The 24,872-nt window shown below is 35.2% G+C and overlaps 1 protein-coding gene across 2 annotated transcripts in view; it reads left to right on the top strand.

The window, feature by feature from the left end:
* The window catches only part of LOC149957671 (uncharacterized), a 148,597-nt gene that overhangs the window by 54,852 nt on the left and 68,873 nt on the right, over positions 1-24,872 (top strand). Inside the window, exon 1 of one of the 2 annotated variants that reach the window (XM_090165691.1) lies at positions 9,685-10,266. The exons of the other annotated variant lie outside the window; for it this stretch is intronic. Within the exon in view, the coding sequence (XP_090021817.1) occupies positions 10,163-10,266 (104 nt within the window). The 5' untranslated portion in view covers positions 9,685-10,162. Of the gene's footprint in view, positions 1-9,684; positions 10,267-24,872 lie in introns of those variants that run through there. 2 annotated transcript variants of the gene reach the window in all.

Genomic DNA, 24,872 nt, shown 5'->3' with positions numbered 1-24,872 from the left:
AGGGAAACGAGGGAATTTGGTTTCCCAATAGTTGTACGAACCCTATACGTAACATAGTCTTCGATAAAACCATTAAATACTGGGACCGTTATTGAATCTGGAAGAAAACGTTGAAATGGAACATTTTATCTCAAATCAGATATTTCAATGAATCATTTTACACATTGGCTACTCAAATTTTGAAGCCGTTACAACAACATACCACCGCTACTGTCTGGTCGGCTTCTACGCCAAATGTTTCGGCTACATTACGGCAGATGGCGTAGAGAAAATTTAATTTAAATAGCTCTAAGATTCGGAACAACTTGCAGGTGGCGTTATCTTTTTAACAGCCAAGTACAAATTATTATTATTTCACACTGCATTACCCATAATTAATGTATGTCTATCTAGGGACATTTTTAGCTCGATGAGTGAGCCCCCCCCCCTTAAAAAAATCAAACCAGCCCGGAATCTCATTGGTTGAAATAAATACTTCTTGGTATTGCGTAATATGAAACGTTGTTAAAAACAGAATTAAACCCTCGACGGTCGTAAAAGTAATTTTAATAAAATTAATTGTTGTATTCATTTTGTTTTCGGGGGCGTGACCATTTTTATTTACGTCGGTCGAGCTGGGTTCTTTGACTCTTCGCAGGTGGATGACTGACTGGAACGGGCCATTTCACTATTTGATATTCGCGGCTCCTCCGAGCACGTCAAGAGTGATTCCTCGAATTGCCATTCGCAAAGGATGCAGTTACGAATTATTGACAGAAACAGCTGTTTGTTTGAAGTAGAAGGGGCTACAAAAAGAACCACGACAGAATTTCTTGTTTTTCCTATTCTTTATCGTAATTTTTTACGGATTCTTATTAATAGATTCTTCAGTTTTTGAATAGATTCTTAATTTTTTTAATAGATTCTTCAGTTTTTGAATAGATTCTTAATTTTTTAAATAGATTCTTATTTTATTTAATAGATTCTTATTTTATTTAATAGATTCTTATTTTATTTAATAGATTCTTATTTTATTTAATAGATTCTTATTTTATTTAATAGATTCTTATTTTATTTAATAGATTCTTATTTTATTTAATAGATTCTTATTTTATTTAATAGATTCTTATTTTATTTAATAGATTCTTATTTTATTTAATAGATTCTTATTTTATTTAATATATTCTTATTTTATTTAATAGTTTCTTATTTTTTAATATTCTTAACTTTATTAAAGTTATTTTTTTTATAAATTAATTTATTAACAGTTCGTTAATTTTTGTACGGATTCTTAATTTTTTTAATAAATTCTCAATTCATTTTAAAAAAACCTATTTTAGAGTCGCTCGATTATTGCCCTCAAATAACGAATTAAAAATATACATCTTTCAGTCATCTAAAGCCATAAATCCGTAATATCTAAGTACCTAACACGGCGTTAAGCTTGTTTTCCACTAGCGCGCGTCATGTTATTTTCTTTACGCGTGTAAAAACGTTTGAATGTTTCAAAGCTGAGAAACGCGCCGTTGCGCGCGCTAGTGGAAAACAAGCTTTACGATTCGCCTATTAATTCGTCTCAATTAGCCTTCTGTTCTAATTCGAGACTGATACGATGCTAATCAGAGTTGATATCACCGCCGACAAGTTTCAATATCTCGGGCAAATTGCGAGAGAGACGCATCATCAAAGATGCTACTTACACCGAACAGATAAGAACCCGGAGGGGGGGATGGCAAAAGTGAGGAATTTTAATCGTCAGATCAACATACTGCGACTTCTCCTGTATATCTTCCTTATCCGCACTTTTTTCCTGTTGTAAATTATAGCGAGGAAGGGTGAGCGGGGAGGGGGGCTAGCGAACGTAGTATGGAACCTACTTTTTCCCACACTAACCAAAAAAAAAAGAAACTTATAACCCCTCCGGTATCATTATCCCCCCTCCCATAGCAGCGAGAGAACGGGAGAAAGGCGCCTAGAAAACATCTGATCCTCGTAACGTCGCTCTTAGGCCTCGGCGGCTCTGGCTAGGCGTCGGGCGCGCTGCTAACTTGACTGGACGATAGACGGCTCTAATCACTCAGTCGAAAGGGGCCAGCTCTCGATCGCGGGGAGGGAGCGGGCGGCGTAATGGCGGCCACGTGACGTTCTCCGCGAGGGCCCCCTCTGGTGGGCGACGCGAAAACGCGAAACGACGCGAAAAGCGAAGCGCGCGCGCGCTCTCTTCTTCCAGCCTCGGGCGCTTCGAAATTTAGGCCTAAAAAGAAACCGTTTTTTTTTGGACTATTTTTTCCCGCCCCGGGATTTTTCTCTTTGTTTTCGGGGCGACCAATGCCCGGCGCTTCTTTAAAAGGGCCTTGCCTTCTTCGTCGTGCTCGTCGTCATTCTACTTTTGTGATTTATGATAGCGGTGCATCAAACAAACGTGCTTGATGTTTTTAGTGAAGTTTAAAAGGTTTTTCTGCCCTTTTTTTCCCTTGGTTTTTATTTTATGCCTTTTCGTGTGTTGGTTTCTATTTTATTTTTATTTTTTGGCCAGTCATCTTTGATTTATTGGCGCTAAATTGGGTAGGTTTTGGAATTTATTTAGTAAGCCTAGGTTTAACAGTTGGGGGAGTTTATAATTTTGAGAAAGAAATTGATATTTTGTTCGTATTTCCTTGGGATTAGCGGTTCATATGAGTGGATTCGAAAATAAAGCCCTTTTGTAGTCTCGTCATGATTCCACTTTACTTGATGAGGTAAACCGATTCAATTTTATGAAGTTGGCTCTACGCTCGATCGTACCATGTCTCTAGCATAGAAATCTCATATGAGATTTCTATGGTCTCTAGTAACCTTGTGATCGTACGAATAGGAGGATTCAAGTAATGGTCGTCGCTAATATAGCCTCTCGTTTTCGCATTATTTTTGCGACGATTAATAAAAAACTTTCAATCAAACATTTGCTTTTTTGTTGTATTTTTGAAAAAGTTTGAGAAAATTTTTGATTTTTAAATACGATTTTAGAAAATAGTCTGACCACTGCCAACTTTGATCTCGCGCTATAGCGGCCAACCCATTCGCCGAAATTCCGTGAGCAAGGATTTTCCCGCTATAACAGGCTATAACAAGCGTGGCGCTGAACTCAGCCATTTTTTTTATATTGGCTTCAATGCAAAAAACTACAATGAAAATATTCCGCTAGGGGCGCTCAAATCATACAGTCTCGTAGGAAACTTCATCGAATGGGTTGGCCGCTGTAGCGCGAACAGCGCGAGATCAAAGTTGGCCGTGGTCTGACGAAAAGAACTTCACCTGACTTTATTTCAATAAATTTTATTTCTATCACGAGTTCAGTTGCATCTCAAAATACGTGATGTCGGGAAAATAACTTCCTACGATAGCAACCTGTCGGAAAAATAACGTATCCTAGTATTTTCTTTTATCTACTTTTCACGAAATTCCTCTCTTAAATTTACTATTGGGGATCGCGTCAACTGTATCTCCCACTTCGTCTAAAAAGCATCCCTCTTCGCGGGTCCCCCGTCACCGAGGCCGGGGTGTTCGCGGGATGATGGGCGGCGGGCTGCTCTAATTTATGACATTAGTAATGTGAACGTGGCACGTCACCTTCTTGGCGCTCTGCCATTGGTCCGTTACATCCCGCATCGCCACACCCTCTGCTATTTTATCGTTCGCTATGATTGGACCTTCGCCGTGTGTGGAGTTTTCTTTGTTAATGCCTTTATTCAACTCGTATTTTCGATGAATGTTCGAATGCAATATTTTAAAGAATTGTCTTTTTTTGGATTTGTCATATATACGGATATAGTCAAAGTTATAATAGGGTTATCTCATTAAATTTAATGTATCAACGTATTTTTTCGAAACGTAGTTGCACCAATCAATATCAAGACCATCGAGAACTGGCTCAGGCCCCGATAAACAATAATTCCGGGCCCTATGAGAGCCGTTATTACGGCTTCGGAGAAAAGGATATTTCGCTTCTCCCGCTACACGGGCCCCGGTATCAGGCCCGACAAGAGGGGGGAAGTCGGTACAAATTACTGAGGGTCTGCGGCAATGGCTGCCTAAGGGCCCGGGTATGAACAAACGAGTTATAATTATTGCGGGTTTCTCTCCGAAAAAGTATATCTATCTCTAGTATTAATGTCTCTCTTTGGGGCCCGGAATTTATATTTTACCGGGGCCCGGGTCCGCTCTCGGTGGCCCTGCCCGGTACTAATATTTTCAGGCCCCAGGACTCCGTTAGGGCCGTTATCACTGGAGATAATTATACGATTTCTGCGAGAAGGATATCTGGCTTTCTGAAACATGGGGGCCCCAAGATTGCACTGTGCCCAGTAATTTTTCCGGCTTTCCCCTCTCTCGAAGCAATATTTTAAATTTTTAATTTGTTAACTAGTCTTATCTTTTAAAACAATTTAGCTTAATGTGGGCTAAAACACTCAGTCGAATTATATCGCTTCATTAGTTCACCCACGCTTACAAATGGGAGTACCCGAGGTGTTTATTGCCGATTTTGTTCAAAGTCGGCTGTAATGTAAACCTACATGATGAGATATGAAATTTCGAAAAAGGAGACGTTGCACTACCCATTCGATTTGCCATGGCAACCGAAAATGTTTTGACCACTTAAAACAAAAAAAATCTCCTTTTAAAAAAGCATGGGATTTTCTCGGTTTCACAGGGTCCTTCCATCGAAATTTAAAATAAAATTAAAATCATGAAATGGTTAATTTGGATCACATCAAGTTTGGGTAAATTGGAACATTTTTGGGGTAAAATTGTAACAATTTTTGGGTAAAATAAGGAAAAAATCTTATTTTTGTTTTAAGTGGTCAAAAACATTTTCGGTTGCCATGGAAAATCGAATGGGTATAGTGCAACGTCTCCTTTTGGGAAATTTCATATCTCATCATATAGGTCTACTGACATTACAGCCGACTTTGAACAAAATCGGCAATAAACACCTCGGGTACTCTCCTTGTTAGTGAATAAAAGTAAACTTAAATTACATGCAGTAGAACTCCCAGAGAGCTCATAAAATTAAGGCAAGACGTTTAGTATTAATTTAATGCTCGTGAAAAAAAATAAGGAATGACCACGAAGTTATTAATTTGGATAAATACGAAAAATAATTTCTCAGAATAATTATAGTTTTTCATTAAAACGTTAAGAACCAAATGTTGGAAAAAGGAAAAATTGGTTCCGCTTGTCTGGTAAAAGTTTAATCGCTTTTTCTTTAGTTTTTCATTCGTAATACGTCCGTATAAATATTCATACAGTCAAGGCTTAATATCTCCCTAGCACGCGATGCTGTCCGGGAAAATCAATAATAGCTAGAGCATTCTCTCCACGATTTCTTGCTTAGGATAAAATAAAATAAAAAATTGGAAAACAATTTTCTGTTTATTTATGCCAATGAATATTTCATTATGGGATATTACCGAATTTTGCATCGGAACTGGCTATTTGCATAAATTGTATATTAAGGTATTTGTAATTTACTGTTTCATTTTATAATGTCCCGCAACTTTCCCTGGACATTAGGGAGTGCTACTACACGAATAAGTTTATGGTGTTGACTATTTCATTTTACGCCCAATACACCGATTCACAAATTACGTACAAGCAGAAGTAAATGAACCTAAGTTATCGAAATAGCGCTCAGAATCGGAGGGCGTTCTCCGAGGGGTCGGACACTTGGCATTATTTTGTACAGGATTTCGGGATTTCGTAGAGATTTTGGCGATTTTTTCATTACATTTTGGGATTTCAATGTTAATTTACCATAGCGAGAGTTAAAAGATTTTGCGATTTTAGACAAAGTGTACGGGATTCTGGTAAATGTCCGACCCCTCGGCGTTATCTTGATGAAAATGATGAGAAAATCGAGTCAAATAAAAGCTAATTTCCATCCCCGTCTTTTGACGCGATAAATTGCGCTTGGGAATTGTGGGTATAGCTATTTCTATGTATAAAAAATGGTTTCATAAAAATAAACACTTCTTTTTTCGGCCTAGGAGCGCGCAAAATTTCAACTTCGAACGTAACTTCATAAGGCAAACGCCTCCAACATGCAGGGCCGTGCAGAGGTATCCTGAGGCCCGGGGCAAACTTACTCGCGGGCCCCTTCGATTTGCACCCCCCCCCCCTTGAGCCCTGAAAACTTCTCCCAAGTGACACTTTCGATTATATTTTAATTTTTTTCAGTGATATTTATGTTACGTCAATTACGATATAAATCGGTACGTGTTTAAGGACTGAGAAATCACGGCAAACAGACTTTCATAAATAGCCAAGGCTTATCGTACATCGAAAGGCTTTCCACCTTGGATTAATAATAGGACTAATAGTTGTCCTATTATTAATCCAAGTTTCCACAATAAAATACCTTTGCCTTTGCAAAAATAATGATCAGAAATAGAAAGTAATTTTTTGTTCGATTTTGAAAATTAAATCTTTTGAGATACTTGATTTTGAAACTAGCATGTTCTATGCAAGCATCGAAATTCCAAAATAAAATGCACGTCAGGGTTGGCAAGAGCCAGCCAGACTGGATTAATCCACCCTGGTTTAAGCCGGATTTAACCACTAAATAAAATCCATGGTTAAAACCACTTTTTTTAATAAAAAAAATTGAGAAATTAATTAGAAACATTGACAAAACTTAACCTTCACTTTTTGTCGCCAGTAATGAGAGCTAACATATAAGCAATTAGGGTATCTTAAAATTAATTTTGCGCGTGAAAATACGCTGCCATGTTAGGGTATAAAAGCGGGTAAATAAGTCTGCTATACCTCACAATGTAAAGGTACTGTCACGCGCAAAAACATAATTTTGAAATCGGGAAATTTGAGCAATGAGGGCTTGATTTAAGCAATTTGATCATTTTTTATTAATATATTTAACCGGTTTAAACCACCGGTTACAGCCGGTTTTAACCATACTGGATTTTTCAATTTTAAAAAAAGCCGGTTTTTTGCCAACCCTGATGCACGTAGAAAATATATGAGAACAAATATATATATTGCCGTCCTTAAAGGGAATATAACCTGCAAAGCAATCTTTATGGAAAACCCCTTCAATTTTTCAAATTTCCATGCAGAGTGGCGCCAAATATTTTTAAAGCCAAAGGCAAGAGCGGCCAGAGCTGCAAACGTTGGTGTTCCACACCAAATACCTGAGGTTATATTCCCTTTAAACAGAAATAAACCTCTAGCCAAAAACGACGTCGGAAAAACGTCTACTCGTGTAGACGTTGCCTACGTTGTACGCGTTCCCCGCTAAACGTTTTTATTGTACGTGCTTAGTCCCTCCATTCTCTATAATTACCGAAATAATTTATTATTACGGTTTTACGTGCTTATTGTTCCACACCATTATTATGTGTGTTTTATTCTGATAAAGATTCATAAAAATAACACCAACTTTGTTTTACACATAGGTATGACACTTCCTTTTTTTCACAACGTTAAGTTCTTTAATGATAGTCTGTTTCGCCAGTGACCATTTATATACAGGGTGTTTCAAAAGGTTATGCAAAAATTTGAAGGAGTTGAAGGGGGCGAGTTGAGAAGTATGCCTGTTTATTTCCCATTTTCCGAGGGGCATGTCTTAATCATAGTAAAATGATTAAATCAGGGTAATCGTGATTAAATCAGGGTAATCAAGATTAAAAAATCTAATCACGATTTAATCATGATCTAATCTTTTTAATAATAACTTAATCATTTAAGCGAGATTTAATTATTCTAATCATGATCTAATATTTTTAATTAGATTTAATCATTTTAATCACGATTTAATCAATATAATCGGTCGAATCGAGAATTTATCATGAAAATCAAAACTAAAGTACGATTTAATCATACTAATCACGATATAATTTTTTTAATCAGGATTTAATCATTTTAAACAGATTTAATCATTTTAATCAGATTTAATCATTTAATCTTGATAAAATCCGATTTAAACATTATAATCATGATCATCTTTTGAGGGGTGCGTCGTTAATCAAGGAAGTGACCTGCCCCTCGCCATTTTCCTACCATGAGTTAAAAGAGCGCCAGAGAGCTTCAAAGTGTGGCGTACTAGCCCCTGGAAGTAGGCTCCAACAAGCGCAAAACCATTAAATAAAACAATTAAATAAAATATAATAATTAAATATTCGTAATAAAATTATTCGTTTCAATTGTATCGTAATTTGAACTTGATTTTATCATTCGAATTTGTCGATACAATGACCTTGATCTGAAAATATCTTGTATAAATCTTTATAAGAAATAACTAATCTTTTTGGGTGTTGAACGTAACAGTTTTGGTATTCCGAAATTAACATATAATTGGGAAAAATTTACAGTAGAACTCGCGATGAAATGATAAGAAAATAATCATTAGCTTAGACTATACTACAAATGAAAAACAAGAAATATAATACACGGAATGAATATAAATTCGTAATAAAAGGTAGATTAAGTGCAAACGTTTCCTAAAATATTTGAAGGTCACATATGTACGTTTGCATATCAAATTTATATTTATGGCTCATTATCAATCAATTTAGATGGGTTTTCACCCGACAAAAGCGTTACGTTATTCACAAAACTTCATATCGTAGAGGTAAATAATAATAATCAGCTAGGCTAATACCCAAGGCACCACCATAGTCCTAAGTCATCAAGCGACTTTTAAAGCCATTAATTCAGGTGGCCGGGTTACAATGCGTAGGAGGGTGGTGGCAAGCCCTGCAAGAAAAGCGAGCCAACAGCTCCCTACACTAACTATTACCGTTAACCTGAATAAGGTAGTTTTTTAAAATATATTTTAAAACTTAGATGGCGCTTTTAATTTAACACTGTAATAATTTAGACCTATTCTTTAAAAATAGTATCCAAAAAGAACCTAGATGGCGTTTTTAATAAACACTATGATAGTTTAGGCTTATGCTTCGAAAAAAAGTATTAATCTTGATGGCGTTTTTAAATAAACACGATGAAAATTTAGGCCTCGGTTTCGAAAAATAAAACTAAAGAACAAACGTAGATGGCGCTTTTAAATCAACCCAATGATAATATAGGCCTAGGCTTCGGAAAAAAATATTATACAAAAACAAAATCGCGCGCACACACCCCAAAAAAAGCGCATACGCGATACAGGCCTTTGAGCGTATAAAAGTGGCCTACGTGACGTCCCTTTGCGAGCGAGGGATCCATTTTGCGTCCAGTTTATCTCGAAAACTCAGGGCGGCCGCTCCAACGCACGGCCCTGCAACAATGTAATGAATGAATCTCATGATACTAGCCACATCGGACGCGGTTATGTAATCGGTAGTGAATTTTTGAAAAAAGGGGGAGGGATGAGAAAATATCTTCAATGTCAATGCCTTTAATTCGACCTTTACGAGAGTAAAAGAGAAGGAAAAAAATAGCATTAAAAACAAGCGAGTCTGGCCAAAAAGAAAAGTAAGTTTATCGAACACACACATACAGCCTCGGAGCCCCAATTTTTTCTCTCTGGCGCGCGCTCCAAGGACGGGAGATTGAGGAGAGAGTTTTCTCGGGTAGATGCTGGGAACACCCCCATCAAACCCATTTCCAGCCCTACTGGCAAATTCACCCCCTTTTCCTTCCCCCCAACATCCCAAACGCCGCGAGCGGACGCGTTTTCCCCCCTCTGCCTTTCCTTCCATCAACTTTCCGTCGATAAGCCTCGGTTCTCATTCCAGCCGCATTTCAGCACCGGGAGGCGCGGCGTTCGGGTCTCCCTGGCTCCGGTACTATTGATATTTCTGTAGGTTAAAACAATCTTCGCTATAATTGTTTTTACACTCCGTAATTTAATTGACAAGATTTAACGTCCCTTAGTTTTCCTCTTTTCGCGAATGTGTCGGAAAGGTCCGCTTTTAGGCCACAATTTGACGCCCGCGGGAGACGACGCGTTCCGGGCACTCCTCGGATGCCACTCTTAAGCCTAACCTTCAAAAAATAAAAATTTTCTTTGTGCAGCTCATCCCTCGTCTTCGCCCTACAGTGTTTTTAGCTTTTCGCGTCCATGGTGTTTCATTACGTTATCTTCTACGATGGTTGCGCGCTAATCGGTGCTTCGACGCTAATATTTTATTGGATAAACTATTTTTAAAAGTTGCGTTTGGATAATACGCTACTACTTCTTCCCAAAATGACCACGATGCTTCGACGGTATTCGGTGCAGTTGGCTGTCTGTTGCGGATTGGATAGCTTAGCCATCGCCAGGAATGTCAACGAAAATGCTCATATCAAAGGGTCAGTCTTTATTTGTTTATTCTTTACTTGGGAAAAATTAAACTTTTCATCTTTCTCGATATATTGGGTATGAAAACAGATAACGGATCAACTCAATACCTATTTATTGATTATTGGAATTTTGACGACACTATGACCTTGGTCTGAAAATATCTTTCTTTGCGCATTGTATAAATCGTTACTCGTGCAGTTACGGCGAAAAAAATGAGTGTAATCCAAAGTAGAAGTTCTTTGGGTGCTCAACGTAACAATTTTGGTTTTAAAATATAATTGGAAATATTTCAAGTAGAACTTGCTATGTAATGATAAAGAAAATCAATATTTTAGACTTTACTACAAATATTGGAGAAAGTAGGGTTGCCACAGTCAGGGAATGTGAAACTGGGTATAAAAATCGGGGAATTTTAACAACTTGTAACTTAGTCAAGGGAAAAGTCAGTGAATTTGAACAATTTGTAAGGTTAGTCAATGGAAAAGTCGGGGAATTTTAAAAACTTGTAACTTAGTCAAGGGAAAAGGCAGTGAATTTTAACAATTTGTAAGTTAGTCAATGGAAAAGTCGGGGAATTTTAACAACTTGTAACTTAGTCAAGGGAAAAGGCAGTGAATTTTAACAATTTGTAAGTTAGTCAATGGAAAAGTCGGGGAATTTTAACAACTTGTAACTTAGTCAAGGGAAAAGGCAGTGAATTTTAACAATTTGTAAGTTAGTCAATGGAAAAGTCGGGGAATTTTAACAACTTGTAACTTAGTCAAGGGAAAAGGCAGTGAATTTTAACAATTTGTAAGTTAGTCAATGGAAAAGTCGGGGAATTTTAACAACTTGTAACTTAGTCAAGGGAAAAGTCAGTGAATTTGAACAATTTGTAAGGTTAGTCAATGGAAAAGTCGGGGAATTTTAAAAACTTGTAACTTAGTCAAGGGAAAAGGCAGTGAATTTTAACAATTTGTAAGTTAGTCAATGGAAAAGTCGGGGAATTTTAACAACTTGTAACTTAGTCAAGGGAAAAGGCAGTGAATTTTAACAATTTGTAAGTTAGTCAATGGAAAAGTCGGGGAATTTTAACAACTTGTAACTTAGTCAAGGGAAAAGGCAGTGAATTTTAACAATTTGTAAGTTAGTCAATGGAAAAGTCGGGGAATTTTATCAACTTGTAAGTTACTCGAGGGAAAGTCAGGGAATTTTATCAACTTGTAAGTTACTCGAATGAAAGTCAGGGAATTTTATCAACTTGTAAGTTACTCAAGGGAAAGTCAGGGAATTTGTATCAACTTGTAAGAACAGTCAATGGAAAAGTCAAGGAATTTAAACAACTTGTAAGTTAGATAATTTAATCTAAAATATAGGCAAAAAATTGCCAAATTTGGCCTTAAAAAAGTCAAGAAAAATCTCTGTAAATGAGCAGGGAAAAAACCAAGAAAAATCTGTGGCAACCCTGCTTACGAAATATTTTGCAAACTCTAAACAAGCAAGGTTAAAAAGAGCGTTTGCTTTATCAGCCACCTTATTCAGTTGATGTCTCGTCTATTTCGTTAGCGTTAAATCAATGGATATAAAGGGCTTACGTTTAATTGCTCGCCAATATATCTAAAATGGCGCAGGGCGAAATTGTTCCCAGTGGGCATCGGTGGAAAGCATCGTGTGGAGCGGTGGCCCGGCGGGCATTTGCCGCGCATAACAGAAATAACTTTGAAATTATTGTTGAACCACTCCTTGCATTTTGGGACGAAAACTAAACGGGTAATTTGGAAATATTTTACGCTGTTTCATTACACTGGTATTCGGGTAATTTCCCGTCATGTTAAATGGTACAATAGTATCGCTCTGTAGCTTTGGGCTATGGCCGCCATTTTTAGGGCAGTTTTTTACCTATAGGAAAAAAAGCATGGGTGACGTCGACATGCGTCATGCCGATATTACTCTATAGTCGGTAAATTCCACGAGTTATGGCCGAAATTTTAACTTTTTGGTTTATATAATCTATTTAGTAAATAGAGTTTTCAATGTTATGGTTTATAATAATAATAATAAATATACGAGATACCTCTTAATATCGCCACCTAGTGGATTCTTTTATGAATTGACGACCGTGGCGTGAATACAATTCCCTATTGCAATGACTATTTGAGGGAGGAGGGAGGTTAAATTGCGATTAATTTAAGTTACTTTTTCATCAGGAAAATGTCTACAAGTTTTCACTAAGTAAATTCAGTTAATTTTTATATTTTATTTTGAGAAAATGAGCCTGTAGTGGTGTAGCCAGACATACTTTGTAAATGCTTTGATGGAGCCCAAGAGGTGGGTGAAAGCTACGCAACTGATGATGACTTTTCATTTAGACTACAACACATTTAAACCGTTGCCTACGTTACTATAAAGGCCCGTGCACGCGAAACCTTTTCAATTTATTTCTGGAATTTCAGTTCGCCAATTCTCGCCACTAGGTTATTGTATCAGGTAACGGCAAAGTTTCAAGTGTCACTACATGCAAAACAAATATGGCGTAGCAAATTGTTGCATTATAAGTAACCTTTAATAAGTTCATAACTTCGTGAAAACCTCTTATTTGGTCTCGGGATTCAGAAGCAAAAAAAAAAACACACAGATCGTCGTGCGGTAATAACGTAGGCAAAATACTATTTTAAATAAAGATAACATTGCGACAAATATTTTAAAACTCAAATAATAAAACCACAATATTATTTACGAAATAAAATCGTCAATATGGATCAAAATTTTATTTGGTTTCCAATAATATAAAATCTTGCAATTTCATTACCAAGCACTCGAGCAACAACTATAAAAAAAATCCAGATCTGAAGTTATAGCTCTCGAGTGTAACAGTCCGTGACGTCGCTTGGGGAACTGTAATTATCCTACGGTAAAGACATGTTATAGCTAAAAAGACGACATTTAACTAGAAAATAGCCAAACTATACGCGCTATTCCAGATGTTCGAGCTCTCTTCGCGAGTCCCGCTTAGTATTTGCCCTTGTCTTTTTTATAGGGCATACGTTAGAAGGTTCCCCGTCTTCCGCCGCTCGAAACGTCTGGCTGACAGCGCATAAACAGCCATTGTACCCTCACCTGCTTCATTTTTTTGGCTCTACCAGAGTTCCACCGAAATTCTCCTCCGAGCCGTCGTGCGTGCGTCCAAGCGCGCGGGGAAAAGTCGAAAAATACCTTCTCGCCGCGATGCAGTGGGGCTGATGGGGAACTGTATTGAATGTTAGTCTGGACTAAAAAGTTTGGACTGAAAACCGCGCGCAATGCTAGACTCCCGTATTAAATTTTTTAGGGACATTGTGTAAGATATTTTTATTGGCCTACCACCGTGTTAAGATATACTATATTGCAGTCGGTGTTGAGATTTTTAAATTGAAAGGTTTGAGAGTGTACACGCAGCTATTTGCATTTAGTTTTCTTATGGTATTTTGAAGTATTTTATTGGCTGATATGGTAAGGCTAGGTAGATGTAATATTTTTCCAAAGGCGATACTTTTACGTATTTCAGTAACGGTGCTGCCACATTTTTAAAACTTGGTGAAAAAGAAGTTAGCACTTTCGCCTCGCAGCCAGAGGAGCCGGGTTCGATCTCGGCTTGTGGCACTGGGTGAAAACTCGAACAACTCCTTCCGCGTTGAGTTTGCAAGTTCGCTCCCTACTTGTTTAAGGGGTTTTCCCCCGAGTCCTTCGGTTCCCCTTCCACAAAACTTGTTAAGGTTAACGGTAATAGTGAGTGTAGGGAGCTGTTGGCTCGCGTGGCTTGAAAGGCTTGCCACCACCCTCCTACGCGTTGTAACCCGGCCACCTGAACTAATGGCTTTAAAAGTCGCTTGATGACTTGAGCCTAAGGTGGTGCCAAGGGTATTAGCCTAGCTGATTATTATTATTATTATTAAATTTATTCTTGAAATTTTTACGAACGTGATCTAAAAAGAATCAAAAGGTTTGTAAACGTTGGAATAAATTTAATTAAAACATAACCAGAATTAAAGAATTTATTTATAAATGAAGTTAAAAAGTCAGGTAATTTTAATCTGAAAATCTTGCAAGTGTGGCTAAATAGTTCTTTTTATAAAATAACCTTGGCCATCTTGTTGAAATGTTGCCTCCCCGCTTCAGCTGTGGATCCGTTTTCTCTCCCACTAAAGAGTTTATGAACTCATTCTTAGGCATTGGCTGAACTATTCCAGGGCAACATTTCAACAAGTTAGGCAAGCGTAAAGACATTTTATAAAATCAACAATTAAACATTTTCTAAAACAACTTAATGTCATAAATATTTATATAATTTAAAAGTGAACGGTTTTAAAATATTAAACAATTTGGGCCCGAAACCCATTGATCACTTGAGCAACTCTTTACTCTGATTTTTAATGAACTATTAACGAACCGTTGCGACTCTTAATTTAAATAGAATCTCACCAAACGGAAAAGAAACCCACAAACGTCCGTTTTCAATTCAATTCTGGATAAATGACGTTTTACAATTCTCCATTTGGGGCTTTCAATTAGCGCGTTAAGAGATGAAAGAGCGCTAATATTTATCCGGACGCAAAAATACGAAAATGAAAAAGCCAAGGCCCGCGTCGGAAATAACGCGTCGCCTTCGAGCGGAAGTGGCGAATACTCGCGAGGAGTCCAAAACGTATATCTAAGGGCGGGGGAGGGAGGTAGAGACGATGACGTCACGCAGAAGGGATAAACGTGATTGGCTGTGACTGGTGAAAAGCAATCTGTCATCGGAGAATCAAATTAGGACTGATTCCATCGCAGTCGTCCCCCCCGCCATCGTTCTAACGCTCAACCCCCACACCTAGCTCTATTTACGTACGCCAATTTTTAAGATGCGTCTAGATTATTATACAAATATCGTCGCCGTTAAAACCAAACCACGTAACTTGAGATACGTGGTTTTGTCAAAAATGACATATTTAGATTCTACACCCCAATTTACGTATATAACATTAAAAACATTAATAGTTTGCAATAGTTCTTTTTATAAACTAACGTGGCCTTCTTGTTGAAATGTTGCTCTTACGTCACAGTCTCTTACTTTCACAAGCCTACTAGCGCGCGCTACAGTCGCGAGGTAATAGGTTTTTTTTAGCGCGCGTGAAAATCGCTCGTGCGCAAAATATACTAATAAAGCTGAGTCTTGTGACGTAAGAGCAACATTTTAACAAGTTGGGCAAGACCACTTTTTATTTTATAAAATCAACTATTGGATTTATTTTTTTAAATCGAGAAAACATTTAGACGTATCTTTGATATTCACAACGCAAAAGCACGTATCTCGCTTATTTTCAGCCAGTGGCGTCACCAGGATTTCAAAACTGGTGGCGCTTAAGCCGTAAGCACTGGCAAGGGCCATCCCATTGAGTGATATGGGGGAAGGGGGGGGGGGGGGCTCCCAAAAAGGTTTGTTAAGTTTAAACATTGAAGCCGGCTAGGAAAAATGAAATTTTTGATGCCCATTTTTATATTCGAAGAAACAAGTAAATTGTAAAAATTCTGAATTGTAGGAGGCGCTTTTCGGAAATTTTACAGGTGGCTCAAGCGCCGCCTAAAACACCCTAGCGACGCCACTGTTTTCAGCTCCTATCTCGCTTCATGACGCGAAACCACGTATCTCTTAAAATTCCCCTTTAGCAAAATATTTTTAAATTAAAATCCTCATAAATTCAATATTGAAACGAAATTATTTAACTATAAAATTAACTCGCGTGTAAAAACCTAACACGCCATTTCACAAGTCCCTGCAAAATTAAAAAATCCATTTTTCTCAAAAAGACCACCAAAAAGATACGTGGTTTTGTTTTAACGGCGACGATATATACTGCCTTGTTTCTAACGCGTTTCAAAGCCAGTTCAAAATGAATCGTTTAGTAACGTTTAAAGATTATTTTGTTCCGTCGGGTATCCCACGTTATCGTAAACATTTGGTTTTGTCGTAATAATTCTGTCAAAAGTGGGAGAGCGGAGGCTTTCCAGAGTTTACAATCATCGTATAAAGTATACGTCAGCGCCCCCAGTGGCAGAATAATTAAGCGTTGGTGTTTCACACCAATTAAAAGCCTTCAACGTTATCACAATTTACTTTTTAATTTTACGCTGTCGTGAGCTAAAATCAATATAGTAATTTAGAAGGATCATTTTCCGTTTTCGTTCGGCGAATTTGATTTGATTATTATAAGGTGTAATAACGTAGACAAAACAATATTCGGCATCAACACCCTTTTAGAGTCTGTGACGTAAGTTGCACCCACCCAAAGTGACGTAATTCTGCGTTTGCGTAATGTTTTCAAAAAGTGGCGCTATTAGTCGAGGGTTTTAGAACAGATTATTTAAAATGAAAAACCTGGAAAAATTCGGGATTTTGATTTTTGAAAATAGGACTAACAAGGAGACATCCCGAAGTGTACCCACCGATTTTGTTCAAACTCGGGGTTTTGGTAGACGTTCATGTAACTTGAAAAATCCTAAAGGGAATTTATTCAATGGGCAACCGTTTTGCCATGGCAACGAAAAATGTTTTTTACAATACAAAATATTAAATTTTCCCATTGAAAATAACATGGGATTTTGACCTCAAATTGATCAAAAGTTGATCAATTTTGATGTTTTTATTGTCAATTTTTATTTATTTTTTCTTTTTTTGGCATTTTCGAAATTGTTCACAGGGGGGGGGGGGGCCCTAGAAATCGGTCAGAATGTTATTTTCAATGGGAAAATTTCCATTGATGTTGTCAAAAACATTTTTCGTTGCCATGGCAAAACGGTTGCCCATTGAATAAATTCCCTTTAGGATTTTTCAAGTTACATGAACGTCTACCAATCCCCCGAGTTTGAACAAAATCGGTGAGTTACACTTCCGGATGTCTCCTTGTAAGAGATTTGTCCGAATTTCATTTGTCCGAATCGAGGCGCATTTGTCCGAATACTCATTTGTCCGAACTGTAAAAATATGGCTCAGATGGCCGAAATACGGTTTCATTTGTCCGAAAATTATTTTGTATAATTTGTTGGCAATTTAACCTTTCTATCCGTTGGTCAAATGTCCGAAATGTCATTTGTCCCAACGTTATACATTGGCTTGTGTCAAATTCGACAGAAGCACATTTAACCGAATCCGTAAAAAATAGAGTCCCAAACGCGCTGTTTTTTTTACCTTAACATGAATAATTGTGGAACTTCAATCTAACCTAAATTCCAATGAAAGCAGACACCCAACCTAACGGAATCAAAATACGAAACACTATTTTTGCGGTGGAAAATCGAACATTAAATTCGTAAAAATGGAACAATTTCGGTTTTCGAGTTCGGACACATGAGTATTCCTACAAACGCGACACTATTCGGACGAATGAAATCCGGACAAATGCTACTACCCCGACTAAGCTTCGAAGTAATTAATTTATTTAAATATAGTTTTAAAAATCGATAAATGGTGTCCCAAAAAGTCCTGGAGAATCTGGAAAAATCTGGGATTTTGAAAATAGCTCTAAAAATCCAAGAATTTCATTTTAATTTACTAAAAACAAGTAAAATTCCGCCACGTTTATCTGGTTATGATCAGGGAAAACCTGGAAAAGTAAGCGAATTAGAATACGAAAAAAGTTACAACCCTGTAAATAAATAACTTGATTTAAATCAACCAACTCTGGTTCTAAACATCCTTAGAAAACGTTCCGTCCAACAGTTCAAAGTGAGTTTGTTGTCGAGTTTAAAACATGGGTTGGCTCATTCGCGGCCATAGCAGGGCACGTATACGACCTGGAAAAGTCAGGGAATTTGAAGATTATTCCAAAAGGTCCAGGGAAAAGTCAGGGAATTTTAAAATTAATCCAAAAGGTCCAGGGAATTTTAAAATTAATCCGAAAGGTCCAGGGAAAAGTCAGGTAATTTTAAAATTAATCCAAAAGGTCCAGGGAAAAGTCAGGGAATTTTAAAATTAATCCAAAAGGTCCAGGGAAAAGTCAGGGAATTTTAAAATTAATCCAAAGGGTCCAGGGAAAAGTCAGGGAATTTGGAAATTATTCCAAAAGGTCCAGGGAAAAGTCAGGGAATTTTAAAATTAATCCGAAAGGTCCAGGGAAAAGTCAGGTAATTTTAAAATTAATCCAAAAGGTTCAGGGAAAAGTCAGGGAATTTTAAAATTAATCCAAAAGGTCCAGAGAAAAGTCAGGGAATTTTAAAATTAATCCAAAAGGTCCAGGGAAAAGTCAGGGAATTTTAAAATTAATCCGAAAGGTCCAGGGAAAAGTCAGGTAATTTTAAAATTAATCCAAAAGGTCCAGGGAAAAGTCAGGGAATTTTAAAATTAATCCAAAGGGTCCAGGGAAAAGTCAGGGAATTTGGAAATTATTCCAAAAGGTCCAGGGAAAAGCCAGGGAATTTGGAAATTATTCCAAAAGGTCCAGGGAAAGGTCAAGGAATTGGAAAAAAGTCCAAAAAAGTTAGGGAATTTTAAAAGGACCCCAAATAAAACAGGCAAATAAATTTTTGAAAAAGGTATTAAAAATACATACTAAATATTTTTAAAGAATATACCTCTACACATATGGTCATGGAAAATTTGGAAATATGATCAGGGAAAACCTGGAAATGTCAGGGAATTTAATTCCGGAAATTTGGTACGAACCCTGCGTAGGCTTAAAATTGAAGCGAGTGGATGAGTCAGTAGCGTTTAATAAGCCCCATCAGCATTCTATCAGGCTGTGTCACACGCAACACGAGGGCCCCTCGCTGCAGCGGGACGAGGGACCAAATATAACTGGCTTCATTTTCGCCGCAGCAACCATCTATCAGAGCCGGATCGATTTTTGACGCTGCCCGGACTCCGAATATTTCGATTTTGTGATGCCTCTCGCATCCCATCCCGTATTTTGTACGGCGAAGTGTAAGCTGGATGAATTAGACTGGATTATGCGCTCTTTCCTTATGTACGTCTTTTCGAATTTTTTTTAGGTGACGGTGGAGACACGCGGTGGTGAATAATTGAACGATTAACACATTTTATACTAATGATTCGACCACATATAATTTGGCTTTTCAGCTAAGCAGACGATTTGCTAATATAAAATACAAAACGTCACGAAAATTCAGAATTTTATTAACTTTGTTTTCGTATTAAAATGGTGGTTAAATAAACCCCTCTCTGACCGTCTTGCCCCCCTGTTGAAAAATGCTGCCAGATCCATGCATAGAAAATTCGTAGCTTTGGCAGTATAAAGATAAACCATAGACAAACCTGTTATATGTCCAGTCGCAGCAGCACAAATTCTATAATCGGCGATGGATGATCATTTATTTAAACACCTATACTATAGAGGCGACGAATCAGTTCCTCCGTGACAGGGACTTCTTGTTTTGTCGTGCCAGTGTGCAGCCGGGTGTTTTCTCGGCCGCATTTGTCCGGGCCGGGTGGGAAGCCCAACACGCGTGCCGCCAGAATTCGACGCCCATTTCGCAACCAGCGACCACCAACTGCCACCTACGTGATCACTTCACCTATTTCTTTTATCTAAAAGAACGCGTCTTTACCTAAAGCAAGGCAGAATAGCGGTCTTATAATTCCAATAAAATCCTAGATTTTTAAACCTATCCTATAATTAATAATTATATTCTTCTTTATTTTCTGGAAATTCCCTATAAAACAAGTGGCCAATCACGTTTCGAGATTCTACTCAGTCAAACAGCCTAGCGGTCTTATAATTCCAATAAAATCCTAGATTTTTAAACCAATCCTTTAAAAATCGTTGTATCTGTAAAATGTTCATTTCGCAATTTTGTTTAACGTATTATTTCGATTATTAACCTGATATTTATATATATTATCCTACATTTGAGAAATTTTAGTTTTGAATAACCAATTTTTGACGTCCTAAAGTGACGAAAATATTCCTTTAAATTGATGAAAATATTCCTATAAAATGAGGAAAATAATCTTATAAATTGACGAAAATAATCCATTAAATTGACGAAAACAATCCTTTAAGTTGACGAAAATTATCCTATAAATTGACGAAAACCATCCTATAAGTTGACGAAAACAATTCTATAAGTTGACGAAAACAATTCTATAAGTTGACGAAAACAATCCTAAAAGTTGACGAAAACAATCCTAAAAGTTGACGAAAACAATCCTAAAAGTTGACGAAAACTATCCTATAAATTGACGAAAATAATCCTATAAAGTAACCAAAATAATTTTATTTTTGCATTGAAATATATTAAATAAAATGATTAAAAGTGGATTCACTTGATTTAAATAAACTAAGTGGATTCTATTGAATTAAATAAAATAAGTGGATTCACTTGATTTAAATAAAATAAGTGGATTCACTTGAATTAAATAAAATAAGTGGATTCACTTGAATTAAATTAAATAAGTGGATTCACTTGATTTAAATAAACTAAGTGGATTCACTTGATTTAAATAAACTAAGTGGATTCACTTGAATTAAATTAAATAAGTGGATTCACTTGATTTAAATAAAATAAGGGGATTCACTTGAATTAAATAAAATAAGTGGATTCACTTGAATTAAATAAAATAAGTGGATTCACTTGAATTAAATAAGTGGATTCACTTGATTTAAATAAACTAAGTGGATTCACTTGAATTAAATAAAATAAGTGGATTCACTTGAATTAAATTAAATAAGTGGATTCACTTGAATTAAATTAAATAAGTGGATTCACTTGAATTAAATTAAATAAGTGGATTCACTTGATTTAATTAAATAAGTGGATTCACTTGAATTAAATTAAATAAGTGGATTCACTTGATTTAAATTAAATAAGTGGATTCACTTGAATTAAATAAAATAAGTGGATTCACTTGAATTAAATAAAATAAGTGGATTCACTTGAATTAAATAAAATAAGTGGATTCACTTGAATTAAATAAAATAAGTGGATTCACTTGATTTAAATACAATAAGTGGATTAACTTGAATTAAATAAAATAAGTGGATTCACTTGATTTAAATTAAATAAGTGGATTCACTTGAATTAAATAAAATAAGTGGATTCACTTGATTTAAATTAAATAAGTGGATTCACTTGATTTAAATTAAATAAGTGGATTCACTTGATTTAAATTAAATAAGTGGATTCACTTGATTTAAATTAAATAAGTGGATTAACTTGAATTAAATAAAATAAGTGGATTCACTTGAATTAAATAAAATAAGTGGATTCACTTGAATTAAATTAAATAAGTGGATTCACTTGATTTAAATAAAATAAGTGGATTCACTTGAATTAAATAAAATAAGTGGATTCACTTGATTTAAATAAAATAAGTGGATTCACTTCATTTAAATTAAATAAGTGGATTCACTTGATTTAAATTAAATAAGTGGATTCACTTTAATTAAATAAAATAAGTAGATTCACTTGAATTAAATTAAATAAGTGGATTCACTTGAATTAAATAAAATAAGTGGATTCACTTGAATTAAATTAAATAAGTGGATTCACTTGATTTAAATAAACTAAGTGGATTCACTTGATTTAAATAAACTAAGTGGATTCACTTGATTTAAATAAACTAAGTGGATTCACTTGAATTAAATTAAATAAGTGGATTCACTTGATTTAAATAAAATAAGGGGATTAACTTGAATTAAATAAAATAAGTGGTTTCACTTGATTTAAATTAAATAAGTGGATTCACTTGATTTAAATTAAATAAGTGGATTCACTTGATTTAAATTAAATGATTCAAAGTGGATTCACTTGATTTAAATTAAATGATTCAAAGTGGATTCACTTGATTTAAATTAAATGATTCAAAGTGGATTCACTTGATTTAAATTAAATGATTCAAAGTGGATTCACTTGATTTAAATGATTCAAAGTGGATTCACTTGATTTAAATAAACTAAGTGGATTCACTTGATTTAAATAAACTAAGTGGATTCACTTGAATTAAATTAAATAAGTGGATTCACTTGATTTAAATAAAATAAGGGGATTAACTTGAATTAAATAAAATAAGTGGTTTCACTTGATTTAAATTAAATAAGTGGATTCACTTGATTTAAATTAAATAAGTGGATTCACTTGATTTAAATTAAATGATTCAAAGTGGATTCACTTGATTTAAATTAAATGATTCAAAGTGGATTCACTTGATTTAAATTAAATGATTCAAAGTGGATTCACTTGATTTAAATTAAATGATTCAAAGTGGATTCACTTGATTTAAATGATTCAAAGTGGATTCACTTGATTTAAATAAAATAAGTGGATTAACTTGATTTAAATTAAATGATTCAAAGTGGATTCACTTGATTTAAATTAAATGATTAACTCGATTTAAATCAATATTTTCGCTTGAAATTTAAATAAATTGGCTCGCTTTAGATTTAAATAAATTGTTTAAATAACCCAACTAAAGGCGCTAAACTAACTTTGTAAAAATGCAGTCTCTATTAAAGTTTGCGTGATATGTCAGTTCAAAATGCAGTAGTGACACATTCCAATTTAACAGCGTATAACACATTCATCAGAAAACATTAAATTTAAATCGACAACCTTACGGTTCAAACTATAAAGGGGCTATTCCATTAAATATGAGAATCGAAGCGTTGGAAGAGTCATGCTTTCAATATAAATCTGACAATTAACTCTCTTCAAATCAGGGGTCGACCGCTCTACCCATTTATCAAACTTTTTTTTACATCATGGGAAGATTTTTTTTTATTCACAGGGCGTCAAACTCACTTGACCACATTTACAAGATATTCGTGTCGTTCTTCGTTACCCTCGTAGTCACTGACAAGTTAGAAAACGGATGTACCATTTTTTCCTTTCACTTATGCAGTTTTTTTTATAACAGTTTTTTTTTCCACCGTTTTTTTTATTTTTGTTTCTAATGGCGAAATTTCTGCAACATTTGTTATGAAGAAGGCTCGATGAACGGATTTTTAAGGTTTTGTAGTTCGTTGGGTTAAATTATAAAGCAGGGTTGCCATACGTCAGGGAAATATGGGAAATCAGGAAAAAGTCAGGGAATTTAAAAATGGGGCCTAAAAAGTCAGGGAATTTTAAGAATTGGAAAAAATTCAGGAAAAAGTCGAGGAATTAAATTTTATTTTGACACTTTATTAAGGTAATTTAACTCTAGATCTATGACAAATTCTATGACTTATTTAATTTAAAGTTTATTATTGCAATAACCTTTTTCCTGAAATGTAACCCCATAAGTAAATTAAGATTATTTAGTAAAAATCAGGTAAATTCCGATTATTTAGTAAAAATTCGGGAAATTATGATTATTTAGTAAAATCATGGAAATTTCGGTTATTAGTAAAAATCAGGGAAATTCCGATTATTGAGTAAAATCATGGAAATTCCGGCTATTAGGAAACATCAGGGAAATATATATATTTTTCTTTATGGCAAGTATTTAAATTAAATCAATAATATTTACAATTAATAAACACTCTAGAAATACCAATTGTCCCCCTGAACTAGTGACGTCTAACTTTTCTAATTATTTAAAAGATACCTGTAGTTTCATTAAATATAAATAAATTTGATTTAAATCATTATGTAAATCAAGATATAACTCACGTTTTTTAATAAAAAGCCTAGATTTAAATCACAAAATGTATTTCAATAAACGTATAAATTATGGCAAAAATAATTCCAATACAAAGCAAATCTGGTCAAATTTAAATAACAAATATTAATTAATTTGATTTTAGATAATATAGCCGAAAGAAACCAAGTATCCATCAATTAAACTAAGAAAGAGCCATAAATTGTTTGCAAATAAAAAAATAAAAATTCAATAAAATTAAATAGATTGAAATAAAAAAAATCAATTGACTTGGGCTTGAATTTTATATAAAAAATAAATCAAATTCCAAAAGGTGCGTATAATTAATAAACTGGAATGAGACCAGTAAACCAGTCTTTAAATCTGGGTTTTAAAAGCCTTCTTATGTTGAATGAATTAATTTTCGAAGATTTCCAAAAGCAGGCAGGATTTACTTTCGAGTGATTTTCGTTACTTTACTGTTAGAAGAAGTGGAAGACTTTTATCTTATCTGATACTTTCGACATTGGATAAATAATAATAAAGAAATTATCTTACGAGTGGATTTCGTTTTGGGGAATATTTTGAATTAAGATAAAAATTGAGAATTCTAAGGCTGCGGTGCATTTTTGAAAACCTGCCAGCCTAACCCGGATGGAATTCCAATCAATTAATTATCGTCGCTTGTAAAATAAATATGTAAATAGTTGGCCTTGATTAATGAACCTCAAATAGAATAGATTCCTCTATATTCCTCTAAAAGAATAGATTACTTAATATTCCTCTAATAGAACAGATTACTTAATATTCCTCTAAAAGAATAGATTACTTAATATTCCTCCAAAAGAATATTTTTACTTAATATTCCTTTAAAAGAATAGATAACTTAATATTCCTCTAAAAGAATAGATAACTTAATATTCCTCTAAAAGAATAGATAACTTAATATTCCTCTAAAAGAATAGATAACTTAATATTCCTCTAAAAGAATAAGATTACTCAATGTTCCTCTAAAAGAACATCGTACCTTTGGCTATGGCCGCC

The sequence above is a fragment of the Leiobunum rupestre genome, chromosome 2, assembly GCF_980474605.1.
Source record: "Leiobunum rupestre chromosome 2, qqLeiRupe1.1.hap1, whole genome shotgun sequence".
Classification (NCBI taxonomy): Eukaryota; Metazoa; Arthropoda; class Arachnida; order Opiliones; family Sclerosomatidae; genus Leiobunum; species Leiobunum rupestre.
This window is presented reverse-complemented; position numbering and strand designations above follow the sequence as displayed.